This window comes from Lepisma saccharinum, chromosome 26 (assembly GCF_977018435.1).
Source record: "Lepisma saccharinum chromosome 26, izLepSacc3.1, whole genome shotgun sequence".
In the NCBI taxonomy this organism is placed as follows: domain Eukaryota; kingdom Metazoa; phylum Arthropoda; class Insecta; order Zygentoma; family Lepismatidae; genus Lepisma; species Lepisma saccharinum.
Window position 1 is genome coordinate 53,632,186 of NC_139254.1, and position 17,046 is coordinate 53,649,231.

Sequence of the window (17,046 nt, forward strand, 5' to 3'; positions counted from 1 at the left end):
TTTTTTTTAAATAACCAACTCGAGGTTTGGGACCCGAGCGACATTTTTCAGCCATGCCCCATACATTTGTTTTTATTTTTCGCATATGGACAACATGCCTAGAATGTAGCGATGCCCACCGAATGTTCTCTGTAACCCTCAAAGGGTCTGATCACTTTCTGCTTGATGATAGTTACATTACATTAAAACTATCTGAAGAAGGAAGAAGCCTGTAATTTGCTTTACATTTGTGGCATTAGAATATCATCAGCTATTTTAGTGAAGCATGGCTGTTGTATGTAAAATATTATATTTTATTGTAATTTATTACGTTCAAAATAGCTATTCACGTTCATTTTTATTCATGTCTGTAAATAAAAAAAAATCATGTTACACACGTTGCAAATGAGTTGCATTTTTGAGTAAAGTAATTAACGCAGTTGCTTTAAAGCTATTTTTAAAACTATTTATTCCAGAAATAAAGACACTTAAAACTTCTAGAAATGTAAATACAAAGTTATGAATAAAAATTCAAACAGCTACAAGAAATTCTTATTGTAAAAGTTTGTTTAAGTATGTTTTATGTTCAGATAGGAAAAATGGGACCAAACCTACAATTTCAAGTGGGATCCGAACCACTTTACAATTTACTTCCAATGGGGATCAAACCTGGGACCTCTTGATTACAAGGCAATGATCTTACCAGTACAACATTGTAACTACAAGGGGCGTTCAAGTCAATCCAGAACTTTCTTTTTACAGGTTTTCAAAACAAATGCCAGGGTGGAAGTAGTGCATTCAGTAGGAACTGGCAACTGTGTCCTGTTACTGGTAGGCGGTGCTCATTGCACACGCTCCTCCAGAGACCAGTATTCAAAATGACGGACAACAGTGTGAACATGTACACGTAATAGGGTGTGGTGATGAAGTTTTTAGTGAAGGAGGGCATAAAACCAGCTAAAATTTACAGAAACTGCAAGCACAGTACGGTGATGAAACACTCACCTGCAGTAAGGCATTTGAATGGTGCAAGCGCTTCAAAGACGGTCGTGCGGCATGCGGACTCACCACCACCAAAGAAATTTCGAACAATTGCGTCAGCAGGTAAATGATGGCAAGTGTTTTCTGGGACAAACATGGGATTACTCATGTGGATTTTTACCCCGTGGTGTCACTATCAACAGTGGATATTACTGTCGTGATCTGCATGTTGTGCATAACAATCTGAGGAAGAAACAGCCTGGTTTGATCATGAAGGGTGTCCTGTTTCTGCAGAACAATGCAAGACCTCATACCGCTCAACGCACTATGCAAACATTCCAGGAAATCTGCTGGGAAGTATTGCCACAACCCCCTTACAGTCTGGACTTAGCACCAAGTGATAATTTCCACCTGTTTGGACCCCTAAAAGAATTCCTCGGAGGCTGTCCTAGAATGGTTAATGTCCTGAATGATTATTAGTTTTTAGTGGCTCTCATGACAGCTACTTACCTAAGTAAAGAAGCGACTGGGTATTAAGCTGCTTTAATTTCCCAGGTGACTTCCCTGTCACATTCCTCATGTGATCTACTCGTAGCCATGCCTGCTGCCCCAACCGGCCCAGACTCACACTGTGGAATCCTTTCTCAGAGGTGATTGGCCGTGGAGTAAATATCCTGCGGGGTCCTAATAGTAACAATTTCATTACAATAAACAGAAATTTATAATAATTTTAGTTATGCTATGGAAACCAAATAATTAGCAGTTTATTAAAAGTTAAAATTAAGTTAGTTACAGTCACTTTACTCAAAAAGTAAATCTGTTATAATTCTTACACAAATATACAATAATTCTGTGTAACTTGACAAAAGAACATAATTTATTTGCTTGTTGATTTCGGTGTCTCAGTGCCACCATTCACGGCTGTCTTGCAGTGAGTCACCAAAATTGAGATATGAATGAATTATGTTCTTTCTCAAGGTACACAGAATTATAATTCATTTGTGTAAGGAAGGTGAATTTCTATGTGCTATGAATTTATCTATTTATAGTTTCAATTAGATGAAAATGTAATTCACTCCATTACAAGTAACTTGTTATTTCCTAGGCACATGAGAAATTAGTTGGTACTTTATCAGTATTAATTTATTGATAATGCTGCCACTAATTTTACTAGTCCAATATTTAGATAAAGTCAGTAATTACATGCATAATTCTACAGAAAGTGTTACTGAGTAAGCCATTTTGTTTATCTGTTATAGGAAGAACTTGTTAAGTGGGATTCAGTGTATATGAATTTAACTTTCATAGAAATTTATAATAAATTTAAAAATGGGGAATGCTTGGGGGGGGCTTTATTGATGGAATCAACAAAATTGCTGGAATCAACAAATGAAAAGTCATTTGACAGGCCTTGTCCTTCAAAGGACTATTTCACAGTAAAGTTTAGCTCAGCTTAGTTGACCACTACAGTTATTTACTCTGATTAAACTTACTTTTCATTTTTCCGTGCAAGTACCAGGTGTGCCGGTTAATAATTCTTAATTTTGTTGCTGGATGGCGCTGGAAGCAAGGGTTGGTGCACAGTCTCAACTGTTATGTCAGTGTGTTGCCAGGACAGTACCTGTCAAAATGCCGTGGATGTGCAACCGAATGCGAGTTTGGGTTTGTGTGGTAAACATGTTGACCTTCAAACCAAATAAGGAGCATGTGCGGCACGTCCTGCTTTTCTTGTTCAATCAAAAGAAAAACGCAAGTGAAAGCCATCGTATCCTTGTGGAAACGTACGGTGACAATGTCCTAACGCAAGACGCGTGTGTGCATTGGTTTCGATGATTCAAAAGTGGTGATTTCGACTTGAAAGACAAAGATCGCCTGGGCCAGCTGAAAAAATACCAAAACGCCGAATTGTAAGCACTGTTGGACGAAGACGAAACGCAAACGCAACAACAACTGGCAGAGAAGTTAAATGTTGGTCGCCAAACCATATCTGATCATCTTCATGCCATGGGAAAGATCCAGAAGGCCGGAAAATGGATCCCACATTATGACAGACAAATGGAAAAGCGAAAAACGGTGTGTGAAGTGTTGCTTTCTTGGCATGAAAGAAAGTCTTTCTTGCATCGGATAGTGACTGGGGACGAAAAATGGATCTACTTCAAGAACCCAAAATGCAAAAAGTCATGGGTTGACCCAGGACAACCTTCAACATCGACCGCAAAACAGAATCGCTTCGGAAGCAAGACAATGCTGTGCATTTGGTGGGATCAGAAGGGTGTGGTGTACCATGAGCTTCTGTAACCAGGTGAAACAGTGAATGTCGTTCGCTACCGTCAACAACTCATCAATTTGAACCATGCATTGATCGAAAAGTGCCCAGATTGGGCAACAAGACACGGAAAAGTGATCTTGCAGCATGACAACGCCTCATCACACACAGCGAAAGGCGTCAGACACACCATTTCTGCACTTGACTGGGAATTCTTGCCCCACCCCCATACTCACCAGACTTAGCCCCTTCGGACTACCACTTGTTCTCATCGATGTTTCACTCATTTCCCCAGCAACACTTCAACAATTAAGAAGATGTAGAACAATGGCTTGCTGACTGGATCACCTCAAAATGTGAATGATTTTTCTGGAAGGGCATCCACAATTTGACGGACAGATGGGCACAATGTATAGCTAGTGATGGCGCATACTTTGAATAAAGCATTTGTTACCTTTCTCCCCAGATACACTTGTTTTCTTTCAGATCAATTAAGAATTATTAACTGGCACACCTGGTTTGTAGGTATGACAAAGTGCCAACTTGATGATAGGCTCACGGAGTATGATCCGAACCACTATGTGCCTCTGCTGGGTATCGAACCTGGGACCCCTTGATTACAAGGCGAAGACACTACCACCTTATAGACAAAAACCATAACATAGACTCTGCCAAAATAGTCATGGAAGCGAAATCCACCTTGGAAAGGTTCTCGAAGGAAACTATGCAATATTGACCACTTCCGTCAACCTTAACACTAACCCCGGGGCCCTCAACAAAACCTAGCTTCCTGCTATCAGGAATATGCACACCCACCCAACCTGCTCGCCCCGCACGATAAGAAACCAAGAATGGGCCTTAAGCGTTTGCAAAAAAGCCCACCTTCGCATGAGAACAAACGCCCTTCCACGAAAGCAGACGACGAGACTGAGAACTGATGCCTACAGTGTTAAATCCCCGATGTGCGGCAGAAGGAAGCACTACACCCACACCAGACCAACAGAAAGTGGAAGGACCACATCAACTAGCACCGCCACGAGCACAAGTGGAAGAAGAAGGAACCACGTCGCCCGCAGCAAGACAGTGCATGCTTGACGAAGCCACCAGATGGGTGGCGAAATTGATCGCAAAGAAAAGTTGCGCAGAAAAATGAAAAGTAAGTTTGAGTAAATTACATATCTTCGCATAACCACCAAACAGATATCTTTAGATACACAAGAGTTACGTTTTTTCAAATTTTAAAAGTGTAGCAGAGTGATGATTTTGCATTATCCCTCATTAAACACCATGCTTCATAAGTATCTCTGGGATTTTGAAGTTTGGCCATGCAGTAGCAAACCCACATACAAGAGATGTAAGCATGGGTAGGGGAAATGTTAGCTTCATAACAGATGCCATGACTTTTTAACCCATTTCTTCACTAGGAAGCAAAGCATGCAAACATTGCATTTTCAGGTAAACAGAAAGCTTTTTGTGTCCTGCATTTTGCTATTTCACCGACCCCACTCCATGTGACTTTCTCCTATGGGGTTATGTTGAAGATTGTGTTTACGTGCCTCTATTACAATGAGATTTACAAAAGCTTCGACAAGGAATCAAATGCAGAAGTTGGTATGTTGGAACATGTGTGGTAGGAGCTAGATTACAGGAGTGACATCTGTCGAGTCACCGAGGGAGGACATATTGAATATTTGTAAGGTAGGATAAAAACCTTAATATTTACATTTTTACTGACATGCTGTCATCCCTGAGGGTGAGTTGGACTCTGAACTACTAATTTCCAAAATCCAAGAGGGACTTATGAAATATCTTGTACATCTAAACTTCCTGGTCACAATTGTTATAAAATTATTCATTTTTCCACATTGTATGTTCACGAGACACAGCTTCTTATAAGCAAATAATTGAGGTACCATTGTGCTGCAGTAGTACCAAGAAAAAACAACATAGCCAAGTCATCACCTGAAGTGTTTGCTTGTCCCTCAGTCACAGCCAGTGTGGATAAAAATCATGATTTTTATTTAAAAAAATAATTTCTCTTGATTTATTTTATTGAAATCTGATTTTTTAAAATTTAAATCAAATATTTTGATGTTTCAAAAAAAACATGCTTAAAATTGCTTGGATGGTTTTTGGCACCATGCACATAGATATATGTTTTTATAGAAATGCTTTTTCTAGTAAATGTCCCTGTACAATTGAACAGTTTGATTAAAGAAAATAAAAAATATACATAAACATACATTTTTCTGTTTTTGATACTGTAACTACTATGGAAATATTTGTTGAGTTTGTTAATGAAACTAATAATAATTTCAGTAACTTTTCTCTATAATTGTAACTTAAAATATTAACTTAAAGTATTTTTATATTCTTTGTACCTGAATTTTGGAGATTTTTTTAATGATAGTTCAAAAAATATCAGCTGCCATGTTTATTTACAGAATGATATTGATGCTATTTATAGTTTAACATGATTAGTATTTTGTATATTTTTCTACACAAAATGTTCACTATTTTTGCCCATAAAATTATTGAATCTTAAATCAAGAGAAATCCTGTGTTTACATGTCCTTTCGTGAGCTTCACACCATCAGTACATATATTTTATTTCCTTTATTTTCCCATCTTAGAACCTAATAATCACTATTAAATGATTACGAGAGTAATGTACTTTCAACAAAAGTGTTTCAATCTACAAAATCCTTATGTACATTATTCTATAAATTATTTATGTAGAGTGATTTAAATCATTGATTTCTTTAAAATAAAATCACCTGATTTAAATTAATCCAGCCTGGTCACAGTAGATGAAAATGATCCATTTCGCTTGTGCTGGAGTGCCCATGTTTATAACTTCCCTCCTTTGTTTCATTGTTAAAAAATGCAACGGAATTAACATTGCTGCTTTCACTGTGTATGTTTTTTTTCTTCACGACTTTTAACACAAGTTTTAAGTCCAATTTGCACCAAACAGGCTAATCATGACTGGACCTACAGTTTAAAGTAGATTCTGAACCACCATGTGCCACCACTGAGTATCGAACCCAGGAGCCCTTGATTATAAGGCAACAGCGTTACCACTACGCCAATGGAGATGATTTTCCTTTGTAATGATACAAGCACTTGTTACTGAATAAAGATGACAGGAATGTGTTGAAGAATACTGCACATTTTTTAATGCAGGGATGGGATTATATAGCAAGGTATTTTTGCCAATGGAGAATGGCAAATATAGCATATCCCTACAGTTTGAAGTGGGATCCAAACCACTGTGTGCCTCCCCACAGACAGTGTTGCCCCTTCAAAAAATACTACTACAGTTTGATTGATTGATTGATTTGGTGTTTTAAGTTCACTTTATGCACAGTAAGGCTAATCGGGACTGGACCTACAGTTTAAAGTGGGATCCGAACCACTATGTGCCTCCACTGGGTATCGAATTCTGGAGCCCTTGATTACAAGGCGACGACGCTACCACTGCACCGTCGGGGAGGCCACTCTACTACTACTACTACTACAGTATGAAGTTATTATGATCCTATAATGCTCTTATAATATTTAGCACAAATGACTGTGACAAATGAAATTAGATGTGTGAAATGTATAATTTTAGGTTGGCATACATTTTCCAAGAGGGTAAGGGGCCTTCCTTGACCCTCTTTCCAAATGTCCATGCAAGCAGGTGATTGCATTGCTCATGGACCCTTTGCTCGCTTAGCACCACAGATTGTTCTGCTCTTGGTAGAGCAATACTATTATTTATTTAATTTTTTAAAATTATTACCTGATCCCAAGTTCCAGGTCAAAACCACATATCCTTTGATAAAGCTCACAGCCAGATGATCCGATGTCATGTCGTGGGAACCATCCTGGCCAATAAAAAACATCAAAGCTATTTGATCCATGTCGCCAGTTGAAAAACGAAACTTCATGTGGAGAAAGTTCTCAATGTTTGCTGGAAGACTGTAGGCAGCAAAAGATGAATACCCGGAAACAGTTGATGAAAATGAGGGCTGCATCACAACCAAATCTGTAAAAATGTTTGTGTTGGGTTCAGTCAATGAGCAACAAAGAAAAAGTAACTAGAAAACATCATGACTACGAACAATACTTCTTGTACATTAAAAGCTATAATTATGTGAAATTTGTGAAGTTGTTTTCAAAGAAAATAGCCACAATGCATTCCAACATTGGAACAGCAGTGATCTAGTTGTTAGGATGTCTGACTGTGATACAGGATAACCAGGTTCAATTCCCAGGGTAGGTGATTTAAGTAGCTCTGGGGTTCACACAGCCTGAAATAAATAGGTTCATGGTGGCAACTCTGGGAGGTAAAAGTGGCTGGAGCATTGTGCTGATCACTTCACCTCCAAACATGGCCAAAATGGAGAATGTGTGGGGTCCTACTTCCACATGAGAATGCTCTTTGGTTTTCTTTTACTATCAGCAATGTGAGACAAGTTTCAACCTAATGCAATGTTAATTTAGGTCAGGATAGTCCATTGTTGTAGACTATGACAACCACTCTGCCATAGTTAGCCAAAATAAACTAAGCTTAATCTAAACTAACCTTTTAACACGGTTAGTAAGTTAATAAAAAAAAAAAAGAAATGCATTACTATTAGAAGAGAAGGTCTAAATATGGGCGAAGGTTTTAATATCGGTTTTGGAGTTATCAGCGCTCCTGGGTACTGCAGCCTGGCAGAGGCTGGAGTTATCAGCGCTCCTGGGTACTGCAGCCTGGCAGAGGCTAAGGGAACTGGTTATCTGTCAAACACAAAGGTTGCGGCACCAATTCGCAAGAGGAAGTGGTGGTTAGTTTTGGCCTTGGACGTTGTTATAGAATTGCGACCTCCGAAAACTTTTTGCAGGTGTGTTTTAACTCAGCATTTTCTGAATTCTCATCTGCTTTGTATAGCTTATGATATTAGCAGTACATAAAACAAATGTGGGCTTTTATAATGACATGATTTGTTTGTGAAATATGTACAACAGAGAGCGAAAATAAATTGAAGAAGAAAAATAGCGAGATGGTCTAAATATGGGCTATGACATAAGGTCTAATGTTGAGATCAGATTTTCAACAAATATTTGGATGTTTTTCTAAATTTCGATTTTTCCCATTCCGCGTGATTTTCAAAACAACAGATTATTCATAAATATGAATTTTATAATGTTTTAGCGATAAATGACTGTTTTTTTAAATTTTAATTGCTTTTTGCGATATTGCCACTAGTAGCCCATATTTAGACCACAATTTTGAAATACATCATTTTGCCATTTTTTTGGAAATTGCTTTTAAAAAAAATTGAGACCTTCTATACTTTAGCATGCTATTACATTTAAGTATATATTTCATAGATATGCATTTTAAAGGCAGGTGCTTGATGTATTATTTTTTTCCCTCCGAAATTGACAACATAAAAAGAGGGGAGGGGGCATATTTAGACCTTTTCCTCTATTGATTCTTTGTTTCCAAAAGTTACATGTTGCTATTAGCATAACATTGCTTCCAAAATTATCATGTTATCATTACTTTGTCACACAATAAGGGCATTTAACTGTTTATCCAGGAATCACATCTGTTTTATGTCATGTGTGTTTTTCCAGTGTAAGTTTACATGTACACATTTAAAGCAACACAACAAAGCATGTTTCATCCTGGCAAACAATTCATACAGTTCTCAATTGATCAAGGTGATGCAAGTAAAGTAATGAAGTATCGTTACAATTACACATGCAATTTTGGTAACACATTATTAACGCAAGTACCAAAAATTACATGTTACTAATGCCAATATTTGAAAAGGTAACATGTTACTAATGTCAGTACTGGAAAAGGTAAGGTAAAGTTCCCAGTGCATGATCAGCACCACACTCCAGCCACCTTTACCTCCCAGGGTTGCTCCCAGGTACCCACTGATTTGAGGCTGGGTGAGCCCCAGAGCCCCTTCATGTGGGGACAAGGCCGGAAAAATTCTGACTTTAGATCAGCCACCCCGGAAATCAAATCTGGGTTTCCTGCGTGGCAGTCCGACACTCTACCGACTAGAGCACCATGACTTCAAGGTAACATGTTACATTACTCAGCATTTTGAAACTTGTAGTTGTAGTTGTACAGATCACAATGCCTTTGGATATTTTAATATATATATTTAATGTCAGAATGTGTTGCGGCTTTTTAACACATTGGGGTCTCACGACGACAAATAGCCCGCAGTGCACTTAAAGTCAATGTGGACGAACGACGGGCCCGTCCTGCGGTATGCAATCGCTTTGCCGACTGAACTACGGGCTATGTTCGTACTTCGTCTCATGTGCATGTTCATTCAAGCCGATCTGTTAAAATTCCGACCGCTAGGTGACTTGTGTGCTATTTTTATCTCACAAATGCGACTGTTTGTTGTCGGGTTGATGTACGTTGAATTGTTTAGAATGGCGTCGTTAGATCCAGACTGCATAGCGGAAATTCTGCATGAGGATTCCGCCTCAGAGTTTGAAGATAGCGACGATTTTGATGATGCAGATGAATTTGAAGATTTGGAAGGTAGGTTATATTCGTAATAATTAATTGTTGACAATATAAACAGCGTTGCAAACTCTAGTATTTTATGAATGAAGTGAGAAGAGGTAATTATTTTGGGTCTATTCATCTTGCCTCTTGCTTGATTCTCCTACATGCACTGATGTATTTTTAGTTTTTCCATTTATTATTTTGTATAGTGTATGTCAAATGAAAATTTATTTTATTTATTTAGTTTATTTATTTATTTGTTTAATTTTTATAGATGACGCAGAACCAACTGATACATCGTCTGGTCCTGTCCTGCAGCCACTTTTTCATACAAAAGCAACTTACCTGTAATTTGTAATAATTTTTGTAATTATTTTTTGTTATGTGCACATAAGAAGTATTCTTATGCAAGATTCAAAAGATGTATTGATAGTTTATGTAGTTAATTATTGAAATTTCCAGATTACGAACTTAAAAATATCTCTATATTAACATTTGTTACAATGTTGTACTTTTTCCTTTCACAAAACATTGCTGAAAAAAATATTCAAAAATGTCTGAAAATGAAAAGAAAATTTAACAAATTTTTGTTCATTGAAAAGAGGAAGTTTTGTAGATTTAAGAAATGTGTGGTAAATAAAAACAAATTAAAAATATTTTTTCTATGATTTTTTGAAAAACAACCAAAAACCACAGACCAGAGGTAAAAATGCTGTATTATGAGGCCAGACCCGAATGTGTTAAAAGCAACTAGGAAGTGAAATTTCATGTTATGTCCGTGTGTCAAGCCACAATGCATTTTACATAAATTTTCTAATATACACAAGTTAATAATTAACTGGGTGTGTTAAAGCTAAGTTGCACCACGAACATTAATGAAGATCCATTCTTTCCATAAAAAATGTTTTTTCTTTCTTTCAAAGTGAAATTACTTATTTCAAGTAACATGCAGTGAAACTAACTTGATAGTGCCAGATTTTACAGTTTCAATACAACTGATCACACTACCTCCACTAAGGCCAAGCTCAAGAATGTGTGAAGCATTACCTCCACACCCTCTTGGTACAAAACACAGAAGGCAACTTAACTGTGTACATCACAAAGCCATGGGCAATGTATGACACGAGATATGCAATTGAGACTACATATGCTTCCCTTCCCATGGAAACCACATCTGCTTTTGTAGGGTGACCATACGTCCCGTTTTTGTGGATATGTTTCAAGCACTTTATAACAACCAAAATGTCCCATTGTTGTTGATAACATTCGAGCAGACAGTAGTTTACTGTTACTGTTGTTAGCTCCCATCTCAGGTTGTACAGAGGCTGATCTGACTCCATCCAAACAACATGCAGATCGCGCCACCTGGCAAACCGGTTTGCACAGAGCACCCAAACTGCACGCACACGATGAGCAGTGTGTAAGCTGTTGTCTAGCAGAATGAAGGTGTTGTAGTGGGCAGAATGCTGCTGAAAACAAATCGCTATTGGGAAGAGTACATTATGGTGCTTTTCCATGCCAAATTTAGCAATTCCCCGTACAGTAGAACAGTGTCGGAACAATGGATTGGTGTTAGGACGATACACTGTTAGTTATATAATTAAACGAAATGCACAGCAGCCACCTCCACAACCCACATCACCAATGAAATCGCATCCAAAGAGGGTGCCTGAGAAACTAACAAGACAGGCGCGAAAGAAGATCCAGGATATGGCAGTCTGTGAGAATCCACCCCCACAGCGTGTTATGGTCAAACGGGTCACAGTAGGCCAAGCAACTGTTAATCGTGCACTCCATCAGCAATTAAGGCTTCAAGACCACATACTTTAAGACCACAGCATATTGTGGAGCGCAAGAGCAAGTGCAGAAGGCTGTACGAGCGCCACCTAGCTGGTGACCACTGGAAATTTGTTGTGACAATGAACGAAGCATGGATTTACCTAAGTGACTGTGGCAAAGTTTGGGCCATAACCTACAGCGGTGTTGATGCAAAAGACTGGTATCACTTCGTGCATCAATGCAAAGAAAGTTTCTCCAAAGGTTTCATGATTGTGACTGGATTTTGCTACAGATGGAAGCGGACGATTCGTCGGGTCGAAAAAAAATGTCAAAACCAATGCTGCGTATTACCAAGAACATTTCCCATCACCAGTGTACACAAAGTGTCTTGTATGAAGCAGACACCAATCGTGTGGAACTGCACCAGGATAAAGCTTCAAGTCACATGGCCAAAACATTGCTGGCCTTTTACCAACACATGGCAGCTGAAACTGGTATCCATGCTATTCCGTTCGAGGATATTCCAGTGAAGAGTCCAGATGCAAGTCTGATGGATTTTTGTGCTTTTGGACTTCTCAAACGGCACCTTTCAACCTGTCGGTGTCACACCGGCCATAAAAAGGTAAAGGTAAAGTGCTCCCCTGTGCATAGCACCACGCCATGAAGGCGTATAGGGGGTGTGGGGGTAACACCCAACACTTTCTTGATCCGGTCGTGAGTGGGGATGATGTGATCAGCATCACGCCCCTGACCACCTTTACCCCCCAGGGTTTACCCCAGGTACCCATGTTATTCGATGCTGGGTGGGCGCCAGGGCCGCTTGCACCGTTAGAAAAGTTCCCGGATTTGAACCGGCCGGGGATCGAACCCGGGACCTTTAGCATGGTAGTCAGACGCGTTACCGACTGAGCCACCGGGCATGGACTATGGAAAGCCTGCAAGCAGGAGTGGAACAATTTACCCCTGGTACAGCTGCAACTAAGTCTGCTGCAGTGGAAACTGCAATGTCGTGCAATAGTACACACAGGTGGCCATCACATCGAGCATGATCGATGGTGGCGAGCTGGAATCTCTTAGGTAAGCAACACTTCCATTTTGTTCAGATCAGCCTCTATACTTTTTGTAGAGCAGTAAATAAACATGGCGAAGGAGCGTAGTACATGTAGTTTCAATATGGACCTTCAACAGGAATATAAATTCCTGTGTTTTGACACCAGTTCCGTTGTGTGTCATATATGTGGGGTAAGTTTTTCGGAGAGTTTTATGAATGGTTCGTGAAGAATAAAGCTGCTCTCAAGAAGATTGGTTCTTGTCACTCCTCAACTTCAGCGTAGGACTAACAACAAACGTTGATCACAAGGGACGAGAAACACTATGTAAGTCATACAGATATTATAAAATTAATACCTCTTGACAACAGATCATATATATTGTTTGTGATGTGTGATTTATGCAATTCTTACTTTAATAAATAATAATACGTTAATAATGACAATACTTTTATAATTAGTAGAGGCATGCATATTTTGTTCTTGACAATTGATTGATTGATTTGCTTTATTTTACTTCGCTTCTTGTGCCACTTTTGGCTAATTTACAAAGATGGGAATAAGTGATGATATGATGAATTTGATGAATGGATATTAACAAACATCCATGCCCAGGCCAGGATTCGAACCCGGGACCCCTGGCATCGTAGCTCGATGTGCTAACCACTCTGCCATGAGGACCGACTGTTCTTGACGAAAACATGAAATGTGAAATAACACGTTGGAATGTTAATTTTTGATATTTCTGAAAAGTGTGAAGTGCATTTTCCTACCCTGTTTTGTCACGAAATGATGCGAAATGAACTGCAAAATGCGAAATAGACTCTTAAACACGAAATTTAGAGTTTATTTACCGACGAGACACTTTCTGAAGTCACAATTATCCTTGAGTTATGCAATTCACGGGAAATTGATTAATTCTGCTGTAAATATTTGAGAAGCAAAAATGGACCCCTTTTTACAGGAATAAACTTAATATTCTGGTAATGATATAAATGTGCTATTACAAGGGATATGTTTATTTTGTGTAATAAGTACAGTCTTTTAATCAAATTTGGGATTATATTCACATTTTTAAAACCAAACCAAAATGTCATTTTATGTACTGCTTTTTCACCGCTATAACTGCGAAATTTCATTTTATTTTCCGCTTTTGAACATGAAATTGACTTGGTTTTTGTACCGAAATTTTCTTTTTTTTATTTACCAAAATTACGTGCATCTAATAATTAGGAATAAATAAATTTTCAGGAGTGGGTAAACTGACCTCATTGATGTCCTCTTTCTGGGTCAAAATATTATTGCCACCCTAGCTGTTTGTCGATCTGTTCTAAAGCGTTGCAGATGATGTCTTGCCGTCAATGGTAGTCATTTTGGACAACCATTACTTCAAGATACATGACACAGAAAAAAGCATACTTCTTGTTACTAATGTTCTTGTTATTACGAGGGATGATCGGAAAAAAAGGTTACAAAGCATATAACTTTTGTTTTATTCACTGTAACGTAACGAAAATTTATGTGTATATTAATAACATGTTTGTCTTGTTGCGAGTTTGAGGACTTCGGATTCTGACCATGTATACCCGAGAAGCGGACATTTAAAATGGTGACACGTCTAGAAAATTGGTCAAGAGTAGAAGTGAGGGCAGTGGTGCGGTTTTTGTGGGCCAGAAACACTACACCTGCTGACATTCATAGGCAGATTGTGGAGGTGTATGGGGAGGGAACAATTTCAAGGCAACATGTAGCGAAGTGGTGTCGTGCATTCAAAGAAGGACGGACCAGTATTGTTAATGACAACCCTGGACACAGCGGTAGGCCCAGTACCTCAACCACTGATGTGAACTGTGCTCTTGTGGATGAGTGTATTCGTGAGGACAGAAGAAGAGCATTTCGCTCAATATCAGATGAGCTGGGACTACCATTTGGTTGCCTGGCCACCATTATCTGACATGTGATGATGTCAAAAGAGCTGCCTCACGGTGGCTACGAGAACTTGACGTGGATTTCTGTGCAACCGGTATGGAAAACCTCATCTACCTTTGTGACAAGTGCTTGAACAAAAAAGGTGATTACATCGAGGACTAGTGTTGAGTGCCCTCCATCATCAGGTGTGTTGATTTTCCAGCTATGTCTAACACATACGCCATAATAGGCCTTGTAACCTTTTTTTCGATCATCCCTCGTAACATTCAAAGAATGTAAACATTAAAATTCGCCACAAACTTCACATTTATACACAATAATTTCAATTTCAGTAGAAATACATAAAAACATTATATTTTTGTAAACTCACCATGTTCGCAGAATAGCCCCTGCTTCCCAATTGGACACAAACAGAGGAAGCCAGAATCAATATTAATACAGGTTGCTCCAAAATGGCATGGGTTATGTCTGCATACTGACTGTTCACATAATCTTCCAAGAAACCTGGTGGTAAAATTGGAGCAGAAATTAAAAAAATATACAACAAAAGCATATGCAGTGAAACCTCGATTTTATGTTCACAAGTTTTACATTTTCCTGCATTATACATTCAGTGTTGATTGTCCCAACATAGCAAAATGTTATAAAATTTTCCTCGTTTTTACATTTTTCTACATTTTAAGTTTGTTGAGCTTCGTCCCCTTAAAAACGTAAAATCGAAGTTCCACTGTACTCACAATATAAAAAATACAGGGGATGGACAAAAATATGGAAACACCACGACATCGGAACGGGTGATATCGAAGTAATTTTTCCACTTGAAATCAAATGCAGTGCGACATTTTTTTGTTTTGTGCCGTGAGATAGGACCCTGTCGGACTGGTAGGAGTCGACAGTGGCACTGTAGATAGCATGCAGTGCAGTTGATACTGAATCATGTCCGAGCTGACAGTGTTTCAAAGAGGGCAAATTATTGATGCCTGCTTTGCAGGGGCCTCTGTTACCAAAGTAGCCATGTTATTTGGCATGTCGAGACGGGCTCTATGCAAGATCATGACGACATAATAGTGTGTCCGGAAAGACATCATCAGATAAACACCTGCGTCGACGACCATGTACACTGCGTGACAGAGACAGACAGACACTGAGAAGGACTGTGACCATGTTTTGCATGAAGAATGGTGCAAGATCGCATTATCCACCATCCAGGACTTGTATTTGCCCATTCCTCGGAGACTGCAGGCCGTTTTGGAAGCTAAAGTTGGTCCTGCACCTTATTTGCTACAGCATTTTGCATTTTCTCCGCAGGTGTATCGCCTGTATATTCCCCTTACATTGAAAGTTCAACAACTGCATCAAGAAAACAAAGACAAGTTTGCTATTAAAAATTACACAGGGATAGTCAAATCTGGTTATTTATATGGGCAATGAATCTGTTATCTGACAAGAGAAAATTCAAAATTTCAGGACAAAAATGTACTAAATTTTGAGTTCTTATACAAATAACATTTCAGTGTTATTATTGTGAATAAAGTCTCAAATTTGATTTTGAAAAGTTTGCAGAAATTAGACAAAATAAGAATGTCTACCCCAATCACTATAATTACAAGCTTCACCTATTTAAAAAGGTGTGGGATATTGTGTAGCTTATTCCTTAGGTTTATTTTTCATCCCACATGGGGCATTCATGTAGCCAAATCTCACTATTGGCGCAAGCGAACCCAGGATTGATTCTTAGTGGCAGCCTCCAAAATGCCGCTATTGACCAATCTTCTAGATTAGTCAAAAGGAGCAGAAAAGGAAAGTGAAATAAAGACAAATCAATCAATCAATTTGTTGCCGGCAATGTTACTATGTGTGAAATTTCAATGTTGATTCAACTGCAGATGATTTATACAAAACCTGTTTCCCTTATCCATTCCACCCCTATTGGCTGCTGTAGCTCAGTTGTTATTTATTTATTTATTTATTTCAGAAAATTTCAGATACAGCACAGGTGGCCATTTTACACTGAAATTGTCAACAATGAGAAAGCAATAATTATAATAAGCATAAAAATAAAAAAATAAAATAAATAAATAAAACTAAATAAGAAATAATTAAGAGTAACAAAACAACATAAAAGTGAATAGCAAATGAACAAAAAAATAAGTAAGAGATGGCACTATGTGATATTAATTACAAGTATTTCTTCTGATAGAAGACCGAAAGGCAAACTCGGAGGAAAATATATCAATACTTGAGGGGAGATCATTGTATTGTGCTGCAAGTCTATAAAAGAGAGATCTTTTTTGAATTTCTAGTATAGGTTTTTTAGTATAAAATAACCTTGTATTGCGAGTTGTGCGCATAGGTACTCTAAAGTGGAATTCCTCAAGGAGTGTGTTGCAGCGGATTTTGCCATTCACAATTTTGTATAAGTAACTGAAATAATTCTGCAAACGTCTGACTACCATGCAAGAGACCTGGGTTTGATCCCCGGCAGGGGAGAACTGGAATTTTTTTCCACCTGTTCAAGCTGCTCCGGTGCCCACTCAGCATCGTAT

At 38.5% G+C, this 17,046-nt stretch overlaps 2 protein-coding genes across 2 annotated transcripts in view; one reads left to right on the top strand and one right to left on the bottom strand.

The window, feature by feature from the left end:
- Nucleotides 1-17,046, top strand: part of LOC145979329 (MKRN2 opposite strand protein) — a 398,221-nt gene that overhangs the window by 185,747 nt on the left and 195,428 nt on the right. The gene's annotated exons all lie outside the window — the stretch shown is intronic.
- Nucleotides 1-17,046, bottom strand: part of eys (eyes shut) — a 154,632-nt gene that overhangs the window by 52,763 nt on the left and 84,823 nt on the right. Inside the window, exons 12-14 of the mRNA XM_083112357.1 lie at nucleotides 14,871-15,004; nucleotides 7,014-7,259; nucleotides 1,471-1,644 (exon numbers count right to left, since the gene is read on the bottom strand). Of these exons, the coding sequence (XP_082968483.1) occupies nucleotides 1,471-1,644; nucleotides 7,014-7,259; nucleotides 14,871-15,004 (554 nt within the window). The remainder of the gene's footprint in view (nucleotides 1-1,470; nucleotides 1,645-7,013; nucleotides 7,260-14,870; nucleotides 15,005-17,046) is intronic.